At 40.8% G+C, this 20,897-nt stretch overlaps 1 protein-coding gene across 3 annotated transcripts in view; it reads left to right on the top strand.

Annotated features, from left to right (window-relative positions):
* The window catches only part of dst (dystonin), a 182,712-nt gene extending 164,169 nt beyond the window's left edge, over positions 1-18,543 (top strand). For 2 of the 3 annotated variants that reach the window (XM_064933863.1, XM_064933861.1), the window contains 15 exons: positions 1,837-2,031; positions 2,363-2,491; positions 3,175-3,318; positions 3,754-3,942; positions 4,237-4,372; positions 4,589-4,752; positions 4,890-5,052; positions 5,730-5,884; positions 7,495-7,569; positions 7,679-7,696; positions 10,465-10,582; positions 13,451-13,644; positions 14,048-14,158; positions 17,236-17,368; positions 17,502-18,543. In XM_064933863.1, coding sequence (XP_064789935.1) covers positions 1,837-2,031; positions 2,363-2,491; positions 3,175-3,318; positions 3,754-3,942; positions 4,237-4,372; positions 4,589-4,752; positions 4,890-5,052; positions 5,730-5,884; positions 7,495-7,569; positions 7,679-7,696; positions 10,465-10,582; positions 13,451-13,644; positions 14,048-14,158; positions 17,236-17,368; positions 17,502-17,755 — 2,178 coding nt within the window. In that variant the 3' untranslated portion in view covers positions 17,756-18,543. Of the gene's footprint in view, positions 1-1,836; positions 2,032-2,362; positions 2,492-3,174; positions 3,319-3,753; positions 3,943-4,236; positions 4,373-4,588; positions 4,753-4,889; positions 5,053-5,729; positions 5,885-7,494; positions 7,570-7,678; positions 7,697-10,464; positions 10,583-10,947; positions 11,014-13,450; positions 13,645-14,047; positions 14,159-17,235; positions 17,369-17,501 lie in introns of all 3 variants that reach the window. The other variant, XM_064933862.1, reaches the window with a different exon arrangement.
* The last annotated feature ends 2,354 nt before the right edge of the window (positions 18,544-20,897 follow it).

The raw sequence follows: 20,897 nt of genomic DNA, 5'->3' as shown, positions 1-20,897 counted from the left end.
CAAACATGTTTAGTATTTGTCAAAGGGCATGTGGGATACTCTCCAAACATATGAAAGAAGGTACTCTGGTCAGATGAGACTAAAATGGATCTTTTTGGCCATTAAGGAAAACGCTATATCCGGCACAAACCCAACACCTCTCATCACCTCGAGAGCACCATCCCCATGCTGTGGGGATGTTTTTCATTGGCAGGGACTGGGAAACTGGTCAGAATTGAAGGAATGATGGATGGCGCTAAATACAGGGAAATTCTTGAGGGAAGCCTGTTTCATTCTTCCAGAGATTTGAGACAGGGACGGAGGTTCAACTTCCAGCAGGACAATGACCCTAAGCATACTGCTAAAGCAACACTTGAGTGGTTTAAGGGGAACATTTAAATGTCTTGGAATGGCCTAGTCAAAGCCCAGACCTCAATCCAATTGAGAATCTGTGGTATGACTTAAAGATTGCTGTACACCAGCAGAACCCATCCAATTTGAAGGAGCTGGAGCAGTTTTGCCTTGAAGAATGGGCAAAAATCCCAGTGGCTAGACATGCGAAACTTATAGAGACATAACCCAAGAGACTTGCAGCTGTAATTGCTGCAAAAGGTGGCTCTACAAAGTATTGACATTGGGGGGTGAATAGTTATGCACGCTCAAGTTCAGTTTTTGGGTCTTGTTTGTTACACAATAAAAAATATTTGCATCTTCAAAGTGGTAGGCATGTTGTGTAAATCAAATGATACAACCCCCCAAACATCTATTTTATTTCCAGGTTTTAAGGCGACAATATAGGAAAAATGCCAAGGGGGGTGAATACTTTTGCTTGCCACTGTAATCTGTAACATTTAATCAGATTACAGATACTTAAAAAAAAAACTAGATGATTACTTCTTGGATATTTGCAAAACAGTACATGATGACACCTTTTTGTTTTCTCCATCACATTCAAATCAGCATTGAAAAAAGGCACAAGTGTACGTTTGTTCCACCGGAGCGAGTCTGACCACAAATCAGAGACCACTATGATGACACACCAAATACGTTTGATGGATCCTTTTTGTCTTCTTCTAATGCTTCTTAAGGGGAAAGTCATCCAAATGTAACTGAAAGTAAACCAAATACATCACTGAGTTTGGGTAATCCATAAGTTACGTTACTGATTACAATTTTGGACAGGTAACATGTAACTGTAACAGATGACATTTAGAAAATAACCTTCCCAACACTGTTCAAATTGGAAGTGCTTTTAGCATAATGTTAGTGTGTTAGCTGGACAGGTTTCAGGCCTGTTGAACTGTATCAACCTTTTTTTTCACAATCAGTATGGATTTAGGTTATTTTGTTTAGGACCACAGCTTAGCCCTGAGGGAAATGGTGCTAGATGACTGTTTGTATAACCTGGTCTAATTTATATTGGCACAAGGGATATTCTAGCAATAATTACTTGTGATGTGGCAAAATGCTGTATATTCAGTAATGGATAGATGGAGTTTGTGGTTATTGGGAAACATGATCAGTGTGCATATGTATGTGTGTCTGTGTGTTTGCTTACATGTTTCTCTGTGCCTGTGTGCTTGTTTATATGTTTCTCTGTGTCTGTGTGTTTGTTTACATGTTTCTCTGTGTCTGTGTGTTTGTTTCCATGTATCTCTGTGTCTTTGTGTTTGTTTACATGTTTCTCTGTGCCTGTGTGTTTGTTTACATGTTTCTCTGTGTCTGTGTGTTTGCTTCCATGTTTCTCTGTGTCTGTGTGTTTGTTTCCATGTATCTCTGCGTCTGTGTGTTTGTTTCCATGTATCTCTGGGTCTGTGTGTCGTGTCTCATTAGTTCTCTCTCTGACGTATCTTCCAGGTGTTCCAAAAGGAGCTGGGGAAGAGGACGGGGAGCGTTGCGGCCCTGAAGCGTTCGGCTAAGGACCTGATTGAGAGCAGCCATGAAGACTCATCCTGGGTCAAAGCTCAGATGCAGGAGCTGAGTGCTCGCTGGGAGACTGTGTGCGCCCGCTCAGTATCTAAACAGACTCGGCTGGAACAGGCATTGTGTCAGGTAGGACTCTCACTATGCCAAACCTCTCTATATCACCTATTCAAATTACATTTGTGGCGTTGCAAGTCATCTTTTTATTCAGTTTCACAGATGATCAGATCTAATAAAGCTTTGGGGAGTGGTGGATGGGTTAATATAACAAAAGAGATCTGTTAAACGTCTTAGGAACATCATTCATTTGATCATAGCAATCTACTGAGCAGTGCAGTGTGTCTGCAAAAAAAATAATCCTGGAATGCAACCATTCGGACCTGGCTGAGTGCTTAGAGGAATGCTTTTTTACAGACCTGTGTGTTGGTGAACCTCTCTGTCCCCTGTCCTCTGGCTACAGGCTGAGGAGTTCCACTCTACGGTCCATATCCTGCTGGAGTGGCTGGCCGAGGCTGAGCAGAGCCTTCGTTTCCATGGCACCCTGCCCGACGACGAGGATGCCCTCAGGGCTCTTATCGAGCAGCACAAGGCAAGTGACATTTAACCTGGAACATCGTCATCCTATAGAATAACACAGTGTTTCCCTACAGATTAACTACCAGGTGGGACACAAAGGTCCCTAAAGCAAAATCCCGCAATATCCATAATATAGAATAAAGCTTTTAGATAAAAGCTGACCAAATGTGAAATGCAATATCGGGCCATAGATTAAGAGTTTTTCTGGGCTATTAAAGCCTTGCATATGCTTTAGGGATCAGGCTGGCATGGAACTATTACCTCGCTCAAACATATGGCAGTTAAGGCAGCTATTTGCAGAGAATGTGGGTTTGTTCCTCCACTCGACTATCATTCTTTTCTGCTGAGCTACTCTCATAATGTAGTGTCGACATTTAAAACACACTTCCCTTTGACAGTCTTTACACATCCATTGCACTTGCCAGTAAAAGTAGAAATGCCATACATAGATTTTACATGGTGGTTTGATATTCCATTCCAACTGCTTCACAATATTGACTTTTCCTCAAGGATGATCTCACTGGATCTAAAATAGTTTCCCCTGACTTCACATATCATTACTTTCTTCATCTCCACTTGACCAGGTATTGAAAGAGGAACAGAGAAACAGAGATACTGGCTGCTAGGTTTCTTTTTTATTTATATTTTGACGCAAACATTGTCGATTGCTAATGGAAGCCAACCGTTCTCTTTCAGGAGTTCATGAAGAAGCAGGAGGAGAAGGGAGTAGGCCTGAACAAAGCCACCAGTATGGGGGAGGCTATCTTGACCATCTGCCATCCAGATTCTATCACCACCATCAAACACTGGAACACCATCATTAAAGCCCGGTTCGAGGAGGTCAGTGAACACTTACATGCCTGTCTGCTGTGCGTCATACTGGAAGGTGACAGATCATAGGCCTATATCATGGCAAAGCAGTCTGCCATCTCCTTAAATATCACTTGCATAACCTCAATGCTTGCCAGGATGTTTCTTCGCCTTTCTCAGTCATACCGATACAGTACTTTCGCACTTGGCTGTACCTAATCCTAGTTTAAGTGGAAAGCCATGAATGTAATTCTTGTTGTTGTGGGTTCAAATGACTCACTGGGTTGTTCCAATGTCTCAGTGGGTTTGAGCATGGTGCTACTAACACCAGAGTTGTGGGTTTGAATTCGCATGGACCACATGTTACTGAATATATATCACTTTCAATTGTGGTTTGCTTTGGGTAAAAGCATCTGCTAAATTACCAGCTGCATTAAATTGATTATTCATGTTTCTCCATATTAGGTTCAGGCTTGGGCACGGCAGCACCAGCAGCGCCTGGCCATGGCCCTCAGTGATCTGCTTGCCACTCAGGAGCTGCTGGAGGGTCTGCTGGGCTGGCTGCAGTGGGCTGAGGCAACACTCAACGAGAAGGACAAGGAGGTCCTGCCTCAGGAGATAGACGAGGTCAAAGCTCTTATTGCTGAACACCAGGTACAGTGTGCCCAGGGTCTTGTGTTATCCTCCTTTACTATATGATGTAAAGGAAGCAAATTGTAGAAGGTGGAGTTTGGTATATTACTTGGTGCTTGGTTGGTCAAACATTTCCCACTGCAATGCTGTTCAATGCCTGTCTGGTAGTACTAGAATTGTTATTAGAAGAGTAGCTCCCTCTTTCTCGTAACATGAGTTACTCTATGTGTACTGTGCATGCATGTACATTGCCTTTGAAGTGAATATGGTATACAGTACAAACTAAAAACATGTTGTTTTTGTGTGGCCCTGCAGACATTCATGGAGGAAATGACCAGGAAACAACCAGATGTTGACACGATCACCAAGACACACAAAAGAAAGTCTGCTGGTGGAAGCGAGCCTGCCATCCAGTCCCAAATCCCTGTCCTGGAGAAAGGAAGAGGTGGAAGTATGTACCCCTACCAGGGGCCCCCTAAACACCCTGACCTCAGCCATCTGGCCCTGCTCTGATGCACTGCCTGCACCATGACACAACATCCTCATAGCTTACCTCACTCTCTCTGTCCCCGAAATGATATCATTCCTATGTTTTTTCTGGTATGGAACAAAAGTTATACAATGGAAAAGCGGTATCACTAAACAGGAAGTTGTTTTTCACGTACAGGAAAGCGTTCTCCCACACAAGCCATGTACCCATCAGCGTCACAGCCTCCCATAGTGACCAAGAACCCCAGGGTCAACCTGTTGGTCAGCAAGTGGCAGCAGGTGTGGCTACTGGCCCTGGACAGGAGGAGGAAACTCAACGATGCCATGGACAGACTTGAGGAGGTACATCTGATCATTTAACCCTATGTTAGCTAAATGTTCATTACTTTATGTGTTTCATGGAGACATTTAGAAATTATCACTATGTGCAGTACAATGTATGTCATAGTGTACAATGTATTGTGGTTTATTTTTTTCAGCTAAAGGAATTTGCAAACTTTGACTTTGACGTGTGGCGGAAGCGCTACATGCGATGGATGAACCATAAGAAGTCACGTGTCATGGACTTCTTCAGACGCATTGACAAGGACCAGGATGGAAAGGTCACCAGACAGGAGTTCATTGAAGGCATCCTCTCCTCCAGTAAGTCTTGTGAGAGGATCCAATCTGGTTTGCTGGTGGTTTGAGTAAAGAAATATATATCTATATCCATATATGTTAAATTAGAAAATACAATTGTGGGGGGGTGAGGGGAATGAACTTAATATACTTGAAAATTACTAAAACCAAATTGACTGTGTAGAAATAATAATGGACCGACATTCATATAGTTTATTGACAGTCAGGGAGCATTGAAAAACTATGGATATAGGAAAATGTTTTGCTAATTTTGACAGCGAGGAAATATAACCAATTTGGCCCCCGGGAAAAATTACATTTTGCATCTTATCCAGAGCGACTTGCAGAAGCAATTAGGTTTAAGTGCCTTGCTCAAGAGCACATCAACAGATTTTTCACCTAGTCAGCTCGGGGATTCAAACCAGTAACCTTTCAATTACTGGCCCAAAGCTCTTAAATGCTAGGCTACCTGACACCCTGACCTGTACCCTCACACTCCTGACCTATACCCTCTTCACATTACAGAGCCAAGCTGAGCTGCTCTGGGCTGGCCTGGTTACACATTCACCATAGATGTAACTATGCTGGAAAGAACAATGCAAAAATAAAATATCTGAGCCAGCACAGTACGATTCAGTTCAGTATGCTAGTGTGAAAATGCGTTGAGCGTCTTACCCCTGTTTTTTTATTTTACTTTCCAGAATTCCCTACCAGTCGGCTGGAGATGAGTGCGGTGGCAGACATATTTGACCGGGATGGTGACGGCTACATCGACTACTATGAGTTTGTGGCTGCTCTTCATCCCAACAAAGAGGCATACAAACCACTCACAGATGCAGACAAAATTGAAGATGAGGTACTACTGTATATGTGTTGACTCAGACTGTAAATCATGGTTCCCCCAACTGGTGGCCTGCAGGTGGTTTTATTTGCCCCCCCAAGTTTTCTGAGCAAAAACATTGTTTCATTGTTGGACATAAAAGACTGTAAAAACACCAGTTCCAAAGTATTCCCACACATAATAGAGAGACACGTGATTGTATACAAATGCAAGCACGGTTTGAAATGATTATGTTTTAATCAAATATTATAAACGAAGCAAAAAATGAAACGTCCCTTTTTCAGGACCCTGTCTTTCAAAGATAATTTGTAAAAATCCAAATAACTTCACAGATCTTCATTATCAAGGGTTTAAACACTGTTTCCCATGCTTGTTCAATGAACCATAAACAATTAATGAACATGCACCTGTGGAACAGTCGTTAAGATACTAACAGCTTACAGACGGTAGGCAATTAAGGTCACAGTTATGAAAACTTAGGACACTAAAGAGGCCTTTCTACTGACTCTGAAAAACACCAAAAGTACGATGCCCAGGGTCAGGGTGCTCAGACTGTCTGCAATAGGCTGAGAGAGGCTGGACTGAGGACTTGTAGGCCTGTTGTAAAGTAGGTTCTCACCAGACATCCCAGTCAACAATGTCGCCTATGGGCATAAACCCACCATCGCTGGACCAGACAGGACTGGCAAATGTGCTCTTCACTGACAAGTCACGGTTTCGTCTCACCAGGGATGATGGTCGGATTTGCGCTTATCGTCGAAGGAATGGGCGTTACACAGAGGCCTGTACTCTGGAGCTGGATCGATTTGGAGGTGGATGGTCCGTCATGGTCTGGGGTGGACTTAGCTTGTCATACAGGCAATCTCAACGCTGTGCGTTACAGGGAAGACACCCTCCTCCCTCATGTGGTAGCCTTCTTCCAGACTCATCCTGACATGACACTCCAGCATGACAATGCCACCAGCCATACATCGTTCTGTGTGTGATTTCCTCTAAGACAGGAATGTTAGTGTTCTGCCATGGCCAGCGAAGAGCCCGGATCTCAATCCCATTGAGCACGTCAGGGACCTGTTGGATCGGAGGGTGAGGGCCAGGGCCATTTCCCCCCCAGAAATGTCCGGGAACTTGCAGATGCCTTGGTGGAAGAGTAACATCTCATAGCAAGAACTGGCAAATCTGGTGCATTCCATGAGGAGGAGATGCACTGCAGTACTTAATGCAGCTGGTGGCCACACCAGATACTGACTGTTACTTTTGATTTTGTTCAGGGACACATTATTCCATTTCTGTTAGTCACATGTCTGTGGAACTTGTTCAGTTTATGTCTCAGTTGTTGAATCTTGTTATGTTCATACAATTATTTGCACATGTTAAGTTTTCTGAAAATTAACCCAGTTGACAGTGAGAGGACTTTTCTTTTTTTTGCTGAGTTTATATTTTTGCGGTCAATTTGCAGTCTACAAATGATTTGTAATTATTTTCCGGTCTCCCAACCATCCGCTCAAGAAAAAATCAGTCCACAGCTGAATCTAGTTGATGATCCCTGCCGTAAATCATTGGAACTAATGTATTACCTTCCCGGAATATAAATGATGTCTAAATAATGTTTGTTTTTTCTTTTGTAGGTCACACGCCAAGTGGCAAAATGCAAGTGTCCTAAACGATTCCAAGTTGAGCAAATTGGTGCCAACAAATACAGGGTAAGAGGATTTTGTGAATACCCTGTACGTTACCTTAAGTGTTCAGTGAAACATGTGCTTTATGAAAAACTAATTTGTAACTTTTTTTCATTGTCCCTTCCACGACCAGTTCTACCTTGGAAACCAGGTACATATGACAGGCTCAGGCCGCTCTTTGTCGTTATCTATGATGTGATGCTGTGCCTAATCAACCCCTCCTCTCTTTTTTGTTGACCCTGTTTCTTTTCCAATTCACATTAATATGAACACTTCCAAGACATAATCACGATGGAACTCAGAAGTAGATACACTCGACAGCAATAATTCTTTCAGACATTTCCATTCACTTGAAAAGGCTCACTTTTAATTTGTTTATTAGTCTATGATAATAATAATAGCTATGTGGGTAGTTCCACCGGCATAAGTAGTTGGGATATTGGATTGGGTCTGGCTGGCTGGCGTGGGAAAGCAGCTGGTGCCTATAACTGGTGCAGGTGGAGGACCATTGATGTAGTAGCCTGCTAGGAATGACTGTGCAATAAAAGAATCCCCTTTTGGGTCATGGGCTTTCTTCAGCTCATGCCAAGAATGAAATGGCCACAGTGTCATAAAATGCATCTTTGTGTATATATAACCTGTACTGGTTGATTGTGCAGATAAAAATAGTGACAGTAAATGCTCTTATTTAGATAGGAAATAACATTAAGCTTGTGATCATTTCTAAAACTACAAATCAGCATGTAAGGCAGTCAAGTGTTATAATGCTTTGAAGTCCAATGCTGATTCAATTATTCCCTCTTATTTGTAGTTGCTTTTGAGTTTCCAATAAGAAATAATAGGTTTTCCAAGTATTTCCCCCTTTATGTGCTTTAATTGAACCATTTGGGCAGTTTGGGATTTAGAATGCTTTTAATGTGGTTGCCTGTTGCTTCTCTTGTATTTCCTGGGATTGATTTGTCTCAGTAATGGCTGACATGACTTTGTATAACAGCATTTTTTGTTCCACAAACATGAACTGCTTTCCCTTTAAAGATGTGCAAACACCTTTCCATTGTTAGGACATTATCTTGCTTGATTTGATTTGATTGAGTTCAAATGGGCAAAGAAATGCATGTTGCAATACAGGATACATAAGTCATATCAAATGAATGGTCCATGCACTTTCTGAAACATTGATGGCTGTTTGTTGAGGAGAATGAATAGGTGTATATAGGAGAAACAAACAGTATACAGCATGTATTTGTAAGATAATGTGTGTCTTCTTCACCAGTTTGTATTCGTTTATTACTCAAAATCAACTTAAACAATTTTTTTGACAGTTTGGTCTGGTTCACTGCTTACATGATGATGAGATAATAGCAAACAGGGACAGTCAAAATCTAACCCCCCACCTACACGTTGCGGTTTTGGAAAGCTGTATTCTGGTAAATGGGCATTCTTAAGCCATTTGTTGTGACTATTTTTATTCTCCAGATCATTTTCCAATTCAATTCATCACTTTTACTGTACTTGATCACAAAATTCACCAGTGTCATTCAATCATTATGGGAATCACATAGTGCAAAGTTTGAATTTAAATGAGATTGTTACAATAGGCACCTAACTGGAGGCTCATCAATGTGTGGTCATGTTTGATTGTTTACACCGTGGTTGACTAGAGAGATGATAAGATGCCATCCCCCATGTTGTTCCTCATTGGAGCTCAGCTGCATTGGTTCCTCCATCAATGTCATATGGTGGTTTGTTCTGTAGTGATAGAAAGTGCAACTGTTCACGTTGTTGGTTTGCAGGAGATTTTGTCCGTTTTGTCTGTTTGTGCTATTGATTGTGCTATGATGTGACAATGTTTGATGGAAAGCATGAGGCATTGGTTGTTGTGTTGTCAAATCTGCTAACCCCTTGGCCATATCCAACTGGCTGGCTTCTCCTGCAAAACTCTTCTTATGACGCTTGGCTGTTTGTTCACCCTCCATATCAGGCTTGTTTGAAAGCTTTGCAAGATACATGCAAACAGCCCATAGTAAAGTCGAAAATAACAAAAATATCCCAAAAGAAGGTAAAGATAGACTGCAACACTATAGTGCCACCCTAGTGGTTGAGTATCATCTCTTCAGTCTAATGATCTTTATGTTATACAGCCTGTTATAGGAGTTTCCAGTTGAAAATGTAAAAAATGAGTAAACATTCCTAAATTATAATATTGATAAATGACAATATTGATTAATGACAAATTATTCACTTACTAATTATTACATTTACTGGCAACCTTAATCATAAGGGATATATAACATTGGCATAACAATGATATTGACCTCAGATGCCCTAACCAGTCAAAATACTAGTTGTTATATCATGATTATGACAGATATGTAGGCTACGATAAGCCTGTTGACAGGGGGTATCAAGTAAAGTGTTACCCACTTCACCTCAATTACAAATCAATATATCCCAATATCACAAGGCACACACCAATCCCACATTGTTGACAATGATGAATGCATTAATACATTCTGGGAAGGCAAAACCAGTTGGATTGACCCTCCATTTGTGTCTATGAGAATGAAACCTTGATGTTGTTGCTTTGTGTCTCAATCAATGGGCTTAGCTGAGCAACACAAGAAAGAAACCAGACAGCAAAACCATCCTCTCTCATCTAGTGATGAAGTGAAATCCATTTTAGTTAAGTCATGTTTCATATGTATAACTAGTCATTGTAATCCACAAGTCAGAAGACACAATGTAATCAGGCACCAACTCATAGACGGATAAACTTCCTCCTAACAATCTCCAAATTGTAGCATCTGCTGGTTTCTGGTGTTGCACAGCTTCTAGTCTTGTCCAGTGTTGTTGATGCAGAGTAGTGCTTAGTGACTCCCGGCCTCACCTTCCTCTCTGTCCTCCCTCCTCCCTCTGCAGTTCGGAGACTCCCAGCAGCTGCGTCTGGTGCGGATCCTGCGGAGCACTGTGATGGTGCGCGTTGGTGGAGGCTGGATGGCTCTGGATGAGTTCCTTGTAAAGAACGACCCGTGTCGAGGTAAGGCACCAGACAGGACAGGGTAAACTTTATAAAATATCATTCATTTTAAGAAAGGGAAATCTCTGGATTCAGTTTCACTCGTGTGTCACTTATGTTTTAATTGTCTATTTTTAGATAGCGGTGCTCCAGCTGATTCAGTATTTATTACCATATGATTTGATGTTGTGTAATGGGTTTCACTCTGATTAAATTATATGGCTGGATAAGGCTGAATGTGGCATGTAGAGTCTGAGTGTGTGTCTGAGTGTATGTTGCTACTCTATTGCTTACAGTATCAGATCCTACTGCCATGCAGAAGTTACTCTATTTATGTGTTTTCCTGCTAAATGCCTTCCTACTGCTTCCTACGCCTTCCTCTCCAGTTCATCACCACGGGAGTAAAATGTTGCGCTCGGAATCAAACTCTTCAATTACTCAGTCTCCTATAGGTTGGCAACAAATCTCACACTTTCTCACCTTGCTCCATGAACCCCCCAGTGGTATGTGTGTCTGCATCACCGTATGTGTGCGGGTGTTAATGTGTGGGTGTGTGTACAAAATGGGTGTGTTGGAGTGCTCATTGTGAATGGCGTTCCCATAAAGCGACTCCACTCACACTCTCCTGTTATCCAGCGGTCTGTGGGTCTTCATGCATGCCGTCATTTTCTCTGAGTCACATCACCTGCTTCTGAATCTCTCTTTACTTACTGACCTCCAGGCTAACACCAGTTCTCTCGCTCTCTCTATCGCTCTCTCTCTCTATCGCTCTCTCTCTGTCTCTCTCTCTCTCTATTGCTCTGTCTCTCTATATCGCTTTCTATCGCTCTCTCTCTATCGCTCTCTGTCTCTCTCTATCTATCTCTATCGCTCTCTATCGCTATCACTCTCTATCGCTGTCTCTCTATCGCTCTCTCTCTCTCTCTCTATTGCTCTCTCTCTCATCGTGCTCTCTCTCTCTATCGCTCTCTCTCTCCCTCATTGTGCTCTCTCTCTATCGCTGTCTCTCTCTATCGCTGTCTCTCTTTCTCATTGCGCTCTCTCATCGCGCTCTCTCTCTATCGCGCTCTCAATCGCTGTCTCTCTCTATCGCTCTCTCTCTCCATCGCTCTCTCGCACTGTCTATCGCGCTCTCTCTCTCTATCGCTCTCTCTCTATCGATCTCTCTCTCTCTATCGCCTGCTCTCTCTATCGATCTCTCTCTATATCGTTCTCTCTCTCTCTTGCTCTCTCTCTCGCTCTCTCTCTATCGCTCTGTCTCTCTATCTCTCTCTCTCTCGCTCTCTCTCTATCGATCTCTCTCTATATCTATATCTCTATCTCTCTATCGCTGTCTCTCGCTGTCTATCGTTGTCTCTCTCTATCGCTGTCTTTCTCTCTATCGCTCTCTCTCTCTATATTGCTCTCTCTATCGCTCTCTCTCTCTCTATCACTCTCTCTATATCGCTCTCTCTATCGCTCTCTCTATATTGCTCTATCTCTCTCTCTATCTCTCTCTATCACTGTCTCTCTCTATCGCTGTATCTCTCTCTCTATCTCTCTCTATCGCTGTCTCTCTCTATCACTCTCTCTATATATCGCTCTATCTCTCTATCTCTATCGCTGTCTCTCTCTATCGCTGTATCTCTCTCTATCTCTCTCTCTCTCTCTCTATCGCTGTCTATCTCTATGGCTGTCTCTCTCTATTGCTGTCTCTCTCTATGGCTGTCTCTCTCTATGGCTGTCTCTCTCTATTGCATGGCTGTCTCTCTCTATGGCTGTCTCTCTCTATGGCTGTCTCTCTATGGCTGTCTCTCTCTATGGCTGTCTCTCTCTATGGCTGTCTCTCTATGGCTGTCTCTCTCTCTATTGCTGTCTCTCTCTATCTCTCTCTATCGCGCTCTCTCTCTATCGCGCTCTCTCTCTATCGCGCTCTCTCTCTATCGCGCTCTCTCTCTATTGCGCTCTCTCTCTCTATCGCGCTCTCTCTCTATCGCGCTCTCTCTCTATCGCGCTCTCTCTATTGCTCTCTCTCGCTCTCTCTATTGCGCTCTCTCTCTCTCTCTATCGCTCTCTCTATCGCTCTCTCTATCGCTCTCTCTCTCTATCGCACGCGCTCTCTCTATCGCACTCGCTCTCTCTATCGCTCTCTCTCTCTATCGCTCTCTCTCTCTATCGCTCTCTCTCTCTATCGCTCTCTCTCTATTGCTGTCTATCTATTGTTAACTGTCTCTCTCTTTCTTTCTCTTTCTCTCTCTCTCTCTCTCTATCTATCTATCTATCTATCTATCTATCTATCTATCTATCTCTCTCTCTCTCTCTCTCTCTCTCTCTCTCTCTCTATCACTGGGTTTCCCAGCAATTGACTATTTCTACCTAGCGGCTATGCGGGGGAGAAATAGTTACTTAGTTATATGGCTGATGTTCTAAGCCACTGGAATTCATCATCATTTGTTTGGGGTGACCATAGATTCTTCTATGTATCTTTATTTTGTTTTGTTTTGTGAGGTTGGGGTGATGGAGGCGTTTATTGATTTGTATGTGCAGAGTGAGTCTGTTGTACTGTACATTAAGCACTCTGTCCATATGAATCTCTATCAGTTAAGAATGTCCTTTTCACAGCACTTCCTATTGGGACTGTTTGTTTTCAGTGAGTTTGCCAGTGTGGCTAAGTGATGTGAAACTGCATGTCCTTCATTCACACGTGTTTATTTGCACAATAGTCCAATCACAGATAGTATAAACAACAACCTGTATTCATGTCAAATGGTCTGCTGTTTCTAAAAGCAGGCACTCATCATACATTTACTCACTCCACTGAAATGAATTAGGTTCACCTTACTTATAATCAATCATACACCAACAACCATGCATATGTCTTACTGTATGTTGTCATATTTTTCCCCCCAGCCAAAGGCAGGACAAACATGGAGCTGCGAGAAAAGTTCATTCTCCCAGAGGGCACCACTCAGGTGATGGCAAGCTTCCGGTATAGAGGTCGTAGGTCGCGACCGTCGTCACGGGCTCCCTCTCCCAACAGGTCAAACTCTAGCCATAGCTGTCCGGCCCAGCATAATAACCCAGCCTTGCCCAGCACACCCAAGGTAAGAGACGCCCACAATCTGGGTCGGAGCTTTTCATTACATACTCCTTCTTCCACAGCAAATACATTTATTAACTTCACTGACAACAGAGCAAAATGGGCTAATGACTTGTATTTAATGACCATAGGAAGCTAGTTATATTTGAACAATTTTTACAGAAACGGTGTGTGTTGGTTTGTCTGCCATTCTCCACATGCTCCCAACCATATCTATTGTTTTTCATTTGTCTATTTTATCATTTGTTTATATATGTTGTTTTTGGTTGTCTGATATATTTTGATCATTCCTTTCTTTTGTCATATATCATAGCTCTTCATTTAGTCTGCCTGTACTCCTTTTAGTTATTGATTTCTCCATCTGAATCCCTGCTGTTTGTGTGTTTGACTTGCCATTATTCCCCCAGACTCCCCAACACATAACTCGCAATTACGATAAACCCTGGCTGACAAACAGCAAACCCTCCACTCCTCTTAAATCATCAGACTCCTTTGAGAGCCAAGGTTCATCCTCTGAGGTATAGTGAATCAACAGGGTCTGGAACGCTCCAGAGCTCTGAACCTAACAACTGCTGCCTCCTACAATACCATCTAACTGAATTGTATAGTGTCTGAGTAAAAGGAAAAAGGAAATCAAGTTGATTTTTACACTAATAACTACATAGATAGCCCTACCCCTTCCCCTTGGCCCTAACTTCACAATAATTGAATATCTAAAGCATGGCCAACCAAATATTGGTAACGGCAGATAAAGAAGACATTTTCTAAAGATCGACGTCATTTTCATCCGTTCGACAGGAGTGGATTTTTTTCTTCTTTATCTTTCTTTATTGCTAAAAATGATGATGGGAACTGTGTTTTTAAAATAAATTATGATTGCCGAATAATTTTTAAGGTATGTGGGGCACGGGATGTCATCACATAGCCATAAGTTCCAGTCCACATTTAAAGATGCACTATGAAGAAATCGCTCTGCCATTTCCTGGTGGCTAAAATTCTAATAGTTCGCCTAATTTCAGTTTATGTCACAAAACAAGCAAGTATAGTGTAGAGAGTCATTTTACCATCTAAACTGCTGTGAAATATATTTTCCATAACTAAAAATACTGTATTTTCAGTTGTTTGAAGCTGGTGAACAAAACCGAAAGTAAAAGACACAAAAACTAAACTTAAGATCGTGAAATATAGAAATAGCGCACACAGAACAGATCTTGCAAGACATTCTTTCAATGATAGTGACAGCTCTATAAAAAAAACTGTCACATTGCAGCTTTAATTCTAAATGCCTAGCCTACTGCTTGCAAAATAAAAAATAATTTAACTATAAAAAAGAATGTTTTTCCTGACTTTCAAGAATAACTGAATTGGTTCACTTTGCTTTTCTGATTGGCTGACAAGTTTTACCATTCAATTATTTCAGATCTACAGGAGTGCAAGTTCCACCATGGCACGGCCTAGCCTAGGCAGCCGTTAGGCACATGAGAATTATTAGAATGTGGCAAATATAACTCATTTCTTGCATTCTATCAGGAAACAGATAGGTTGAAAGTCATACACTTGTCGCCAATTTATTAATGCACAATTTGCCTAAATGGGTAATGGAAACACTTCAACCACTACATTTTTATTCGACACTGTAGGTTCTTGCGATTTGTAAAAAAAAATTTTTTTTAGGTGTGACGCCATTATAATCAGCAGTTTTTATCGACACAAGATAGTTCAATGGAAATGCACCCTAGCAGGCAATTGTTGCATCTATTTTCTATGCAAACTTTCTAATGTCGAAAAAAAATCACTGGACAAGTTAATGGAATCATAGCTATTGACGGTCAATCAATTATCCCATGTCAGCTAACATTTTATAGTTTGCTAGGTAAGTTAGTCTAGTCAGCTATCTTAACCTTGTAGTAATCATGGTCAAATTACTGACCAGGCACCCAAAGCAGGGGCCCTGACCTCCAGGGGACCCTCATTGATTTTGTTAGTCACTCTAACTCAGATATCATATCAACATGACATAAGTACTTTAAACTACTAGCCGTGACTTATGTAAAAATACTTTAAATTACTACTTAAGTCGTTTTTGTGTGTATCTGTACTTACTATTGATATGTTGGACAACTTTTAATTTTACCTCACTACATTCCTAAACAAAATAATGTACTTTCTACTCCATATGTTATTCCGGACACACAACAGTACTCATTACATTTTGAATGCTTAGCAGGACAGGAAAATGGTCCAATTCATGCACTTAACAAGAGAACATGCCTGGTCATCCCTACTGTCTCTGATCTGGCAGACTCACTAAACACAAATCCTTTATTTGTAAATGGAGTGTGCCCCTTGCTATTCATTAATAAATTAAAAACAAGAAAATTGTGCCATCTGGTTTGCTTAATATAAGCAATTTGAAATGATTATACTTTTACTTTTGATACTTAAGTATATTTTGGCAATTAAATTAAATTTTGATACTTAAGTACCAAATACTTTTGCTCAAGTAGTATTTTACTGGGTGACTTTTACTTGAGTCATTTTCTATTAAGGTATTTTTTACTTTTACTCAAGTATGACAATTGGGTACTTTTTCCACCACTCATGGCAAAATGTGTAGAACTGCAGGAAACAGGCATTAAAACTGCAAAATGGCAAAATGAGTAGAATAGCAAGGAATTAGTTTCAAGACTGCTACATTTTCCCGCTGCCCCTTAGATAAATGTGTAGAATTGCAGAAACGTTATTAGCCTGATGAACATAGAAACTAAGTTGCAGTTTCTATGCTACAATGGTGAAATGTTCTATACATCTTTAATAATGGTAATCAGAATGTGTTGTTATATGGCTGCGATCTGATTAATGTTTGAATTGTAATTTTATGATTACTTTCAAAAAAGTTTTTGTTTCAAGACCCTAAAAAGATCTTGTTTACATTTTTACATTTCTAAATAATTAACCGAGCCCAGAAGTTTGACCACCCCTGATCTAAAGAGTCTGGATAGGTGTAATATGTGTAGTGGTGGAGCTTCCGCCACTACACAATCCCCCAGAATGAAGAAGGCAGATCTGCTAGTATCAAAGTGTTAAGGCCAAAGGGGAGGTGTCGGGAGCAAATTGTGATTGAATGGAGTACATAAGATGTATATTTGTTGTCTTTTAGAGGCCCGATTTCAGTTGTTTTTTTAATTTAATGCTTTAAAGTACTAACTGGTGATCGTTGTGGAACATTGTCTCTGTTGTCAAATACCTTCTCTAACTAACTCAAACTAAGAACTGACCCGCTGTTCTGTGTTGCATGTTGAACTGTTTATCTGTTAATCCACTGTACAAGTGTAAGTTGTTCCTGAAATATCATACAGTACATCAACTTTTCATTCAACACAATAACCCCTTACATTGGATGTCCGTGGGGTTTGATCAGATTTCATCGGAATGCCACATTGCATAACATGCTAATTAGAGAAGAATTACCAGTGTTCGAAGAGTCGATGTACTAGACTAGAGAATCGTCTTCTTCTGTGATTTACCATTGTGTACCTAGATATGTTTTTGTAAACATAGAGAAAAATGCTAACAAATGCTCTGTCTTTTGCAGAGCACTCCGATACAGGGAAGCAAACTGCGGCTCCCTGGATACTTGTCAGGAAAAGGTTTCCAGTCGGGAGAAGAGCAGGGAACCCTGATCAATGCTGCTGTGATGAAAGCACGGGGACAGGCGATAGGCTTTGGTGAGGAGAGCATCCTTTTGAAAAGCAGCGCCTGCTTTCTGTCTGCTAAAGGGCTCTGCTGTTCGGCTCTGCTATTAAAGTTACCAGTCGCTGTAACCAGACAATAACCATACCGGAATCTTTTGTCCCCCAGAATCGAGAAGGTCCGGCAGCCGACCTGGAAGTAAAGCAGGCAGCCGAGGGAGCAGCCGGAGGGGAAGCGATGCTTCAGACTTCGACATTTCGGATATCGCATCGGTGTGCTCCGACACATCGGAGACGGTGGGTGACACCAGTCGGGCTACACCCCGCTCGTCGTCACATCAACACGGAGGCAAGCCCTCCAAAATCCCGACTCCTCAAAGAAGGTCGACTCCCAGCAAACTGGCCCAGACCTCCAAGAGATAGTCAGGGGCCTTGAGACAACCACGTTGGCCCAAAGTGACAAGAGAGACTGGCGTATGTGTTGATTATTTAAAGTCTTGTGAAGATGTAAAATATTCTGTTGAATAGAAAAATGGTTTATTATTAAGTGAGAATGGAATGCCAATGGCCTTGTGTTTGTCTTAATGTATTTAATTTTTTGTGAATAATGTCAAATTATTATGACTATTTTATTTTATTGACGCTAAACCTGAAGAGTTTAAAGAAACTGAAAAGAAAAAAACATGGAGAAGACCACACTGTATGCTCAACTAACAATTCTACACACTAATGAATGGCAGCACACAGCATTGTGCTCGTGAGAGGGTTACTGAATGTTCTGTATGCTGACATGCGTGTGACAGACCCTGTGGGACACCTCAATTATCTATTATCTATTTAAAGTGCAATGATGTACTGCCAAAATGCATTTAAAGGGCAATACAATATACATGTAGCCTACCACATAGTAAACACTGCAAATAATTATGTTCTGACTGAGATGACTGTTGAAGGCAAGTTCACGCAGAAATCCCTCAATATCCAGGCTTTAAAGTACTCCACCTTACCTTCGGTAGTACTCTTTTGTTTGGTCAACTTACAGTGATGTGTGCCATTTTACCTTGGACATTGGCCTCCCCGGACCCTGAGTAGACATTCTTTAGTGCATTTGTCAGTGTATGGTTCATTTTGCTAGAGTGGAAAGGATCGCTGTTAACGTTTTGTAATAAATCTGCTAGCAGAAAGCTACCATGGGATACTGACATGGGTCACATACTTGTCTGTTTTTTTTATATGATGTTATACATTATTGTTACAGAATAATATATAATTTCTGTAGATTGACCCAATAGGATGCAGCGGAGAGACAACAGGAGACAAAAGAAATCCAGCATCATTTAGAAATGGGAAGTATTTCATAAAGTCTAGTGATGACTCGTGGTGTTATTATATAATGTACAGGGAAAGGCAAAGGGGGATATCTAGTCAATTGTACAACTGAATGCATTCAACTGAAATGTGTCTTCTGCATTTAACCCACTCGAGATCTTTGAATAGGAGAACTGTAGTTGAGCAGGTGATAGTTTCACCCCAGGAAATGTGGAAACTTGATCTGTATTGTTGCATTTCAACATGGTCTACCGGTGAGTTTATTACAGATCATTTCTTCCAAATCTCTCAGATCATATGAACTTTTACCTCTTTCGAATTTCAGAGCTGTGTAAAAGCTGTGATAATGGTGCTCATTCCATAAATGTCAAGTTAGAGACAAGTTTGTCTCAATTATGGGCCTATAGCCTACAGGCAGCCCATACCATCTGTGGGTCAACATAAATGTAAACAAAGGAGCAGATCAATTGGTGATATTTAATTTGTTGAAATGAATAACCAAACATGTACAGATGGTGCCTTTTAGTGCCAAGGTGTGTGCCTCAAAAAAACTTACATTTAGATTTTTCCTTCAGAGCCATTAAGGTCAGTGAAGGTCCACAAGCAGGGTATAGTTGACAAATCCAACTCTCATTTATTTTGAGCCACATGCTCAGGTTCAGTGCAGTGTTTTACGGGTTTTGAGTTAATTGTATTCCCAGCACCACCATTGTCTGTGAGGCAATGTTTGCGGAGCGCTTCTCGTGCATGAATGCCACATACTACACGTTTCTACCAGTGGAAATCAGGACAGCAACTAACTGTCCTGGGAAGGCGGTCACATAACCAAAAATGTTTCACCTTTTAGTTGAGTTGATAAAAGTATGATTTATAAAAGTAGCCTAAAACAATGAAAATACCTTTATGAACTGTGACAAGTTAATATGCAAAGAAAAATGTACATAGTTATTGCTGAATAATGATTAGGGAGGCTTCAGAGGAGATGACAGGTGTAGGAAAGGAGAGGCTACCATGCTCCTTGCAAATTCATTTCAGTCTATTTTATGCCATCCCAATCAATAATGCGTCAAAAGATTTCGATTTTGCTTGTGCTCCTAGATTTTGCTTGTGTAAAAATGGAAAGAAGAACTGAATGGTTGTCCTGAACCTCCTCAGGACAACCAGTGTGTTTCAGCAGAGGAGACAGGCCTGTGGGAGAGATCAGATCCCCTGGGGACCGAGGGTAGAGTGGACTGCAAGGAAGGGTCAGGTCTTCCTGAGACCAGCCACTATCTTTCTGAATGGTTTAAGACAGCGTTTGGCCTAGGGATGCCACTTTTAAATTGGTTATATCCTCACTGCAGCAACTGTAAAGGAACCCGAAAGCAGTCCACATCGGGGCCTCTTTTTCAGGAATATGTGAGTGATCTTTACAATATTGTCTACATTCATATATAGGTATGTTTCGATTTTATTATAATTTAATTGAAATATGATGGTGGGTTTTGTGTGTGCTGGAAACAATTGGCCATTGATTTATTGTGGACAAATATTACTGGCATCTAATTAAAATTTGATATCACAAAATTGGGGATAATTTATATATATATATATATATATATATATATGGAAAAAGTAAGAAAAGAAAAGTGTAATTTGTCTGATTTAAGAGTAGACTAAGATAATAGCTCCATCAATTCAGTAAAGTAGATTCTGCTGTTTTGGATCTGGATAATGAATAGTGTTTTATGGGAACAAAATGTCAAAGAATCAAATGAACTTCAGCCTACTTTTTTGACTAAATGAAATATCTCAATTCTATTCAATGGTTGAGATTTGAGCATATGTGAACATGATTTGATATTGTATGATTTGATTTGTTGGGATAATCTTCTTTTGACATAGTGAAGTTGATATATATATTTTTATGGTTCATGAATAATTATGTGACTCCTTCGGTAAGGTTAGCTGTGACCAAGTTATTATAGGCACTTTTCTGACCAATTGCCTGATTGGACTTGATTTAATATTATTATCGGACATAATTTCATTCCAGATGGAAAAGTACATAATTTTTATCGATCATTTGATGCTGATTTATTGACCTACATAAACCTGTAAAATATATGTCTGACATATTTTTGTGTTCATTTGTAATCAACATTTCTTTTAGAATGCTGTTATTTCTATTATTAATGGAGTAGGGTAATGTTATTTTATTGTTGAGTATTTTTTATTTGCATTTGATTACAATAGA

Source organism: Oncorhynchus masou, chromosome 24 (genome assembly GCF_036934945.1).
Source record: "Oncorhynchus masou masou isolate Uvic2021 chromosome 24, UVic_Omas_1.1, whole genome shotgun sequence".
Lineage (NCBI taxonomy): Eukaryota > Metazoa > Chordata > Actinopteri > Salmoniformes > Salmonidae > Oncorhynchus > Oncorhynchus masou.
This window is presented reverse-complemented; position numbering and strand designations above follow the sequence as displayed.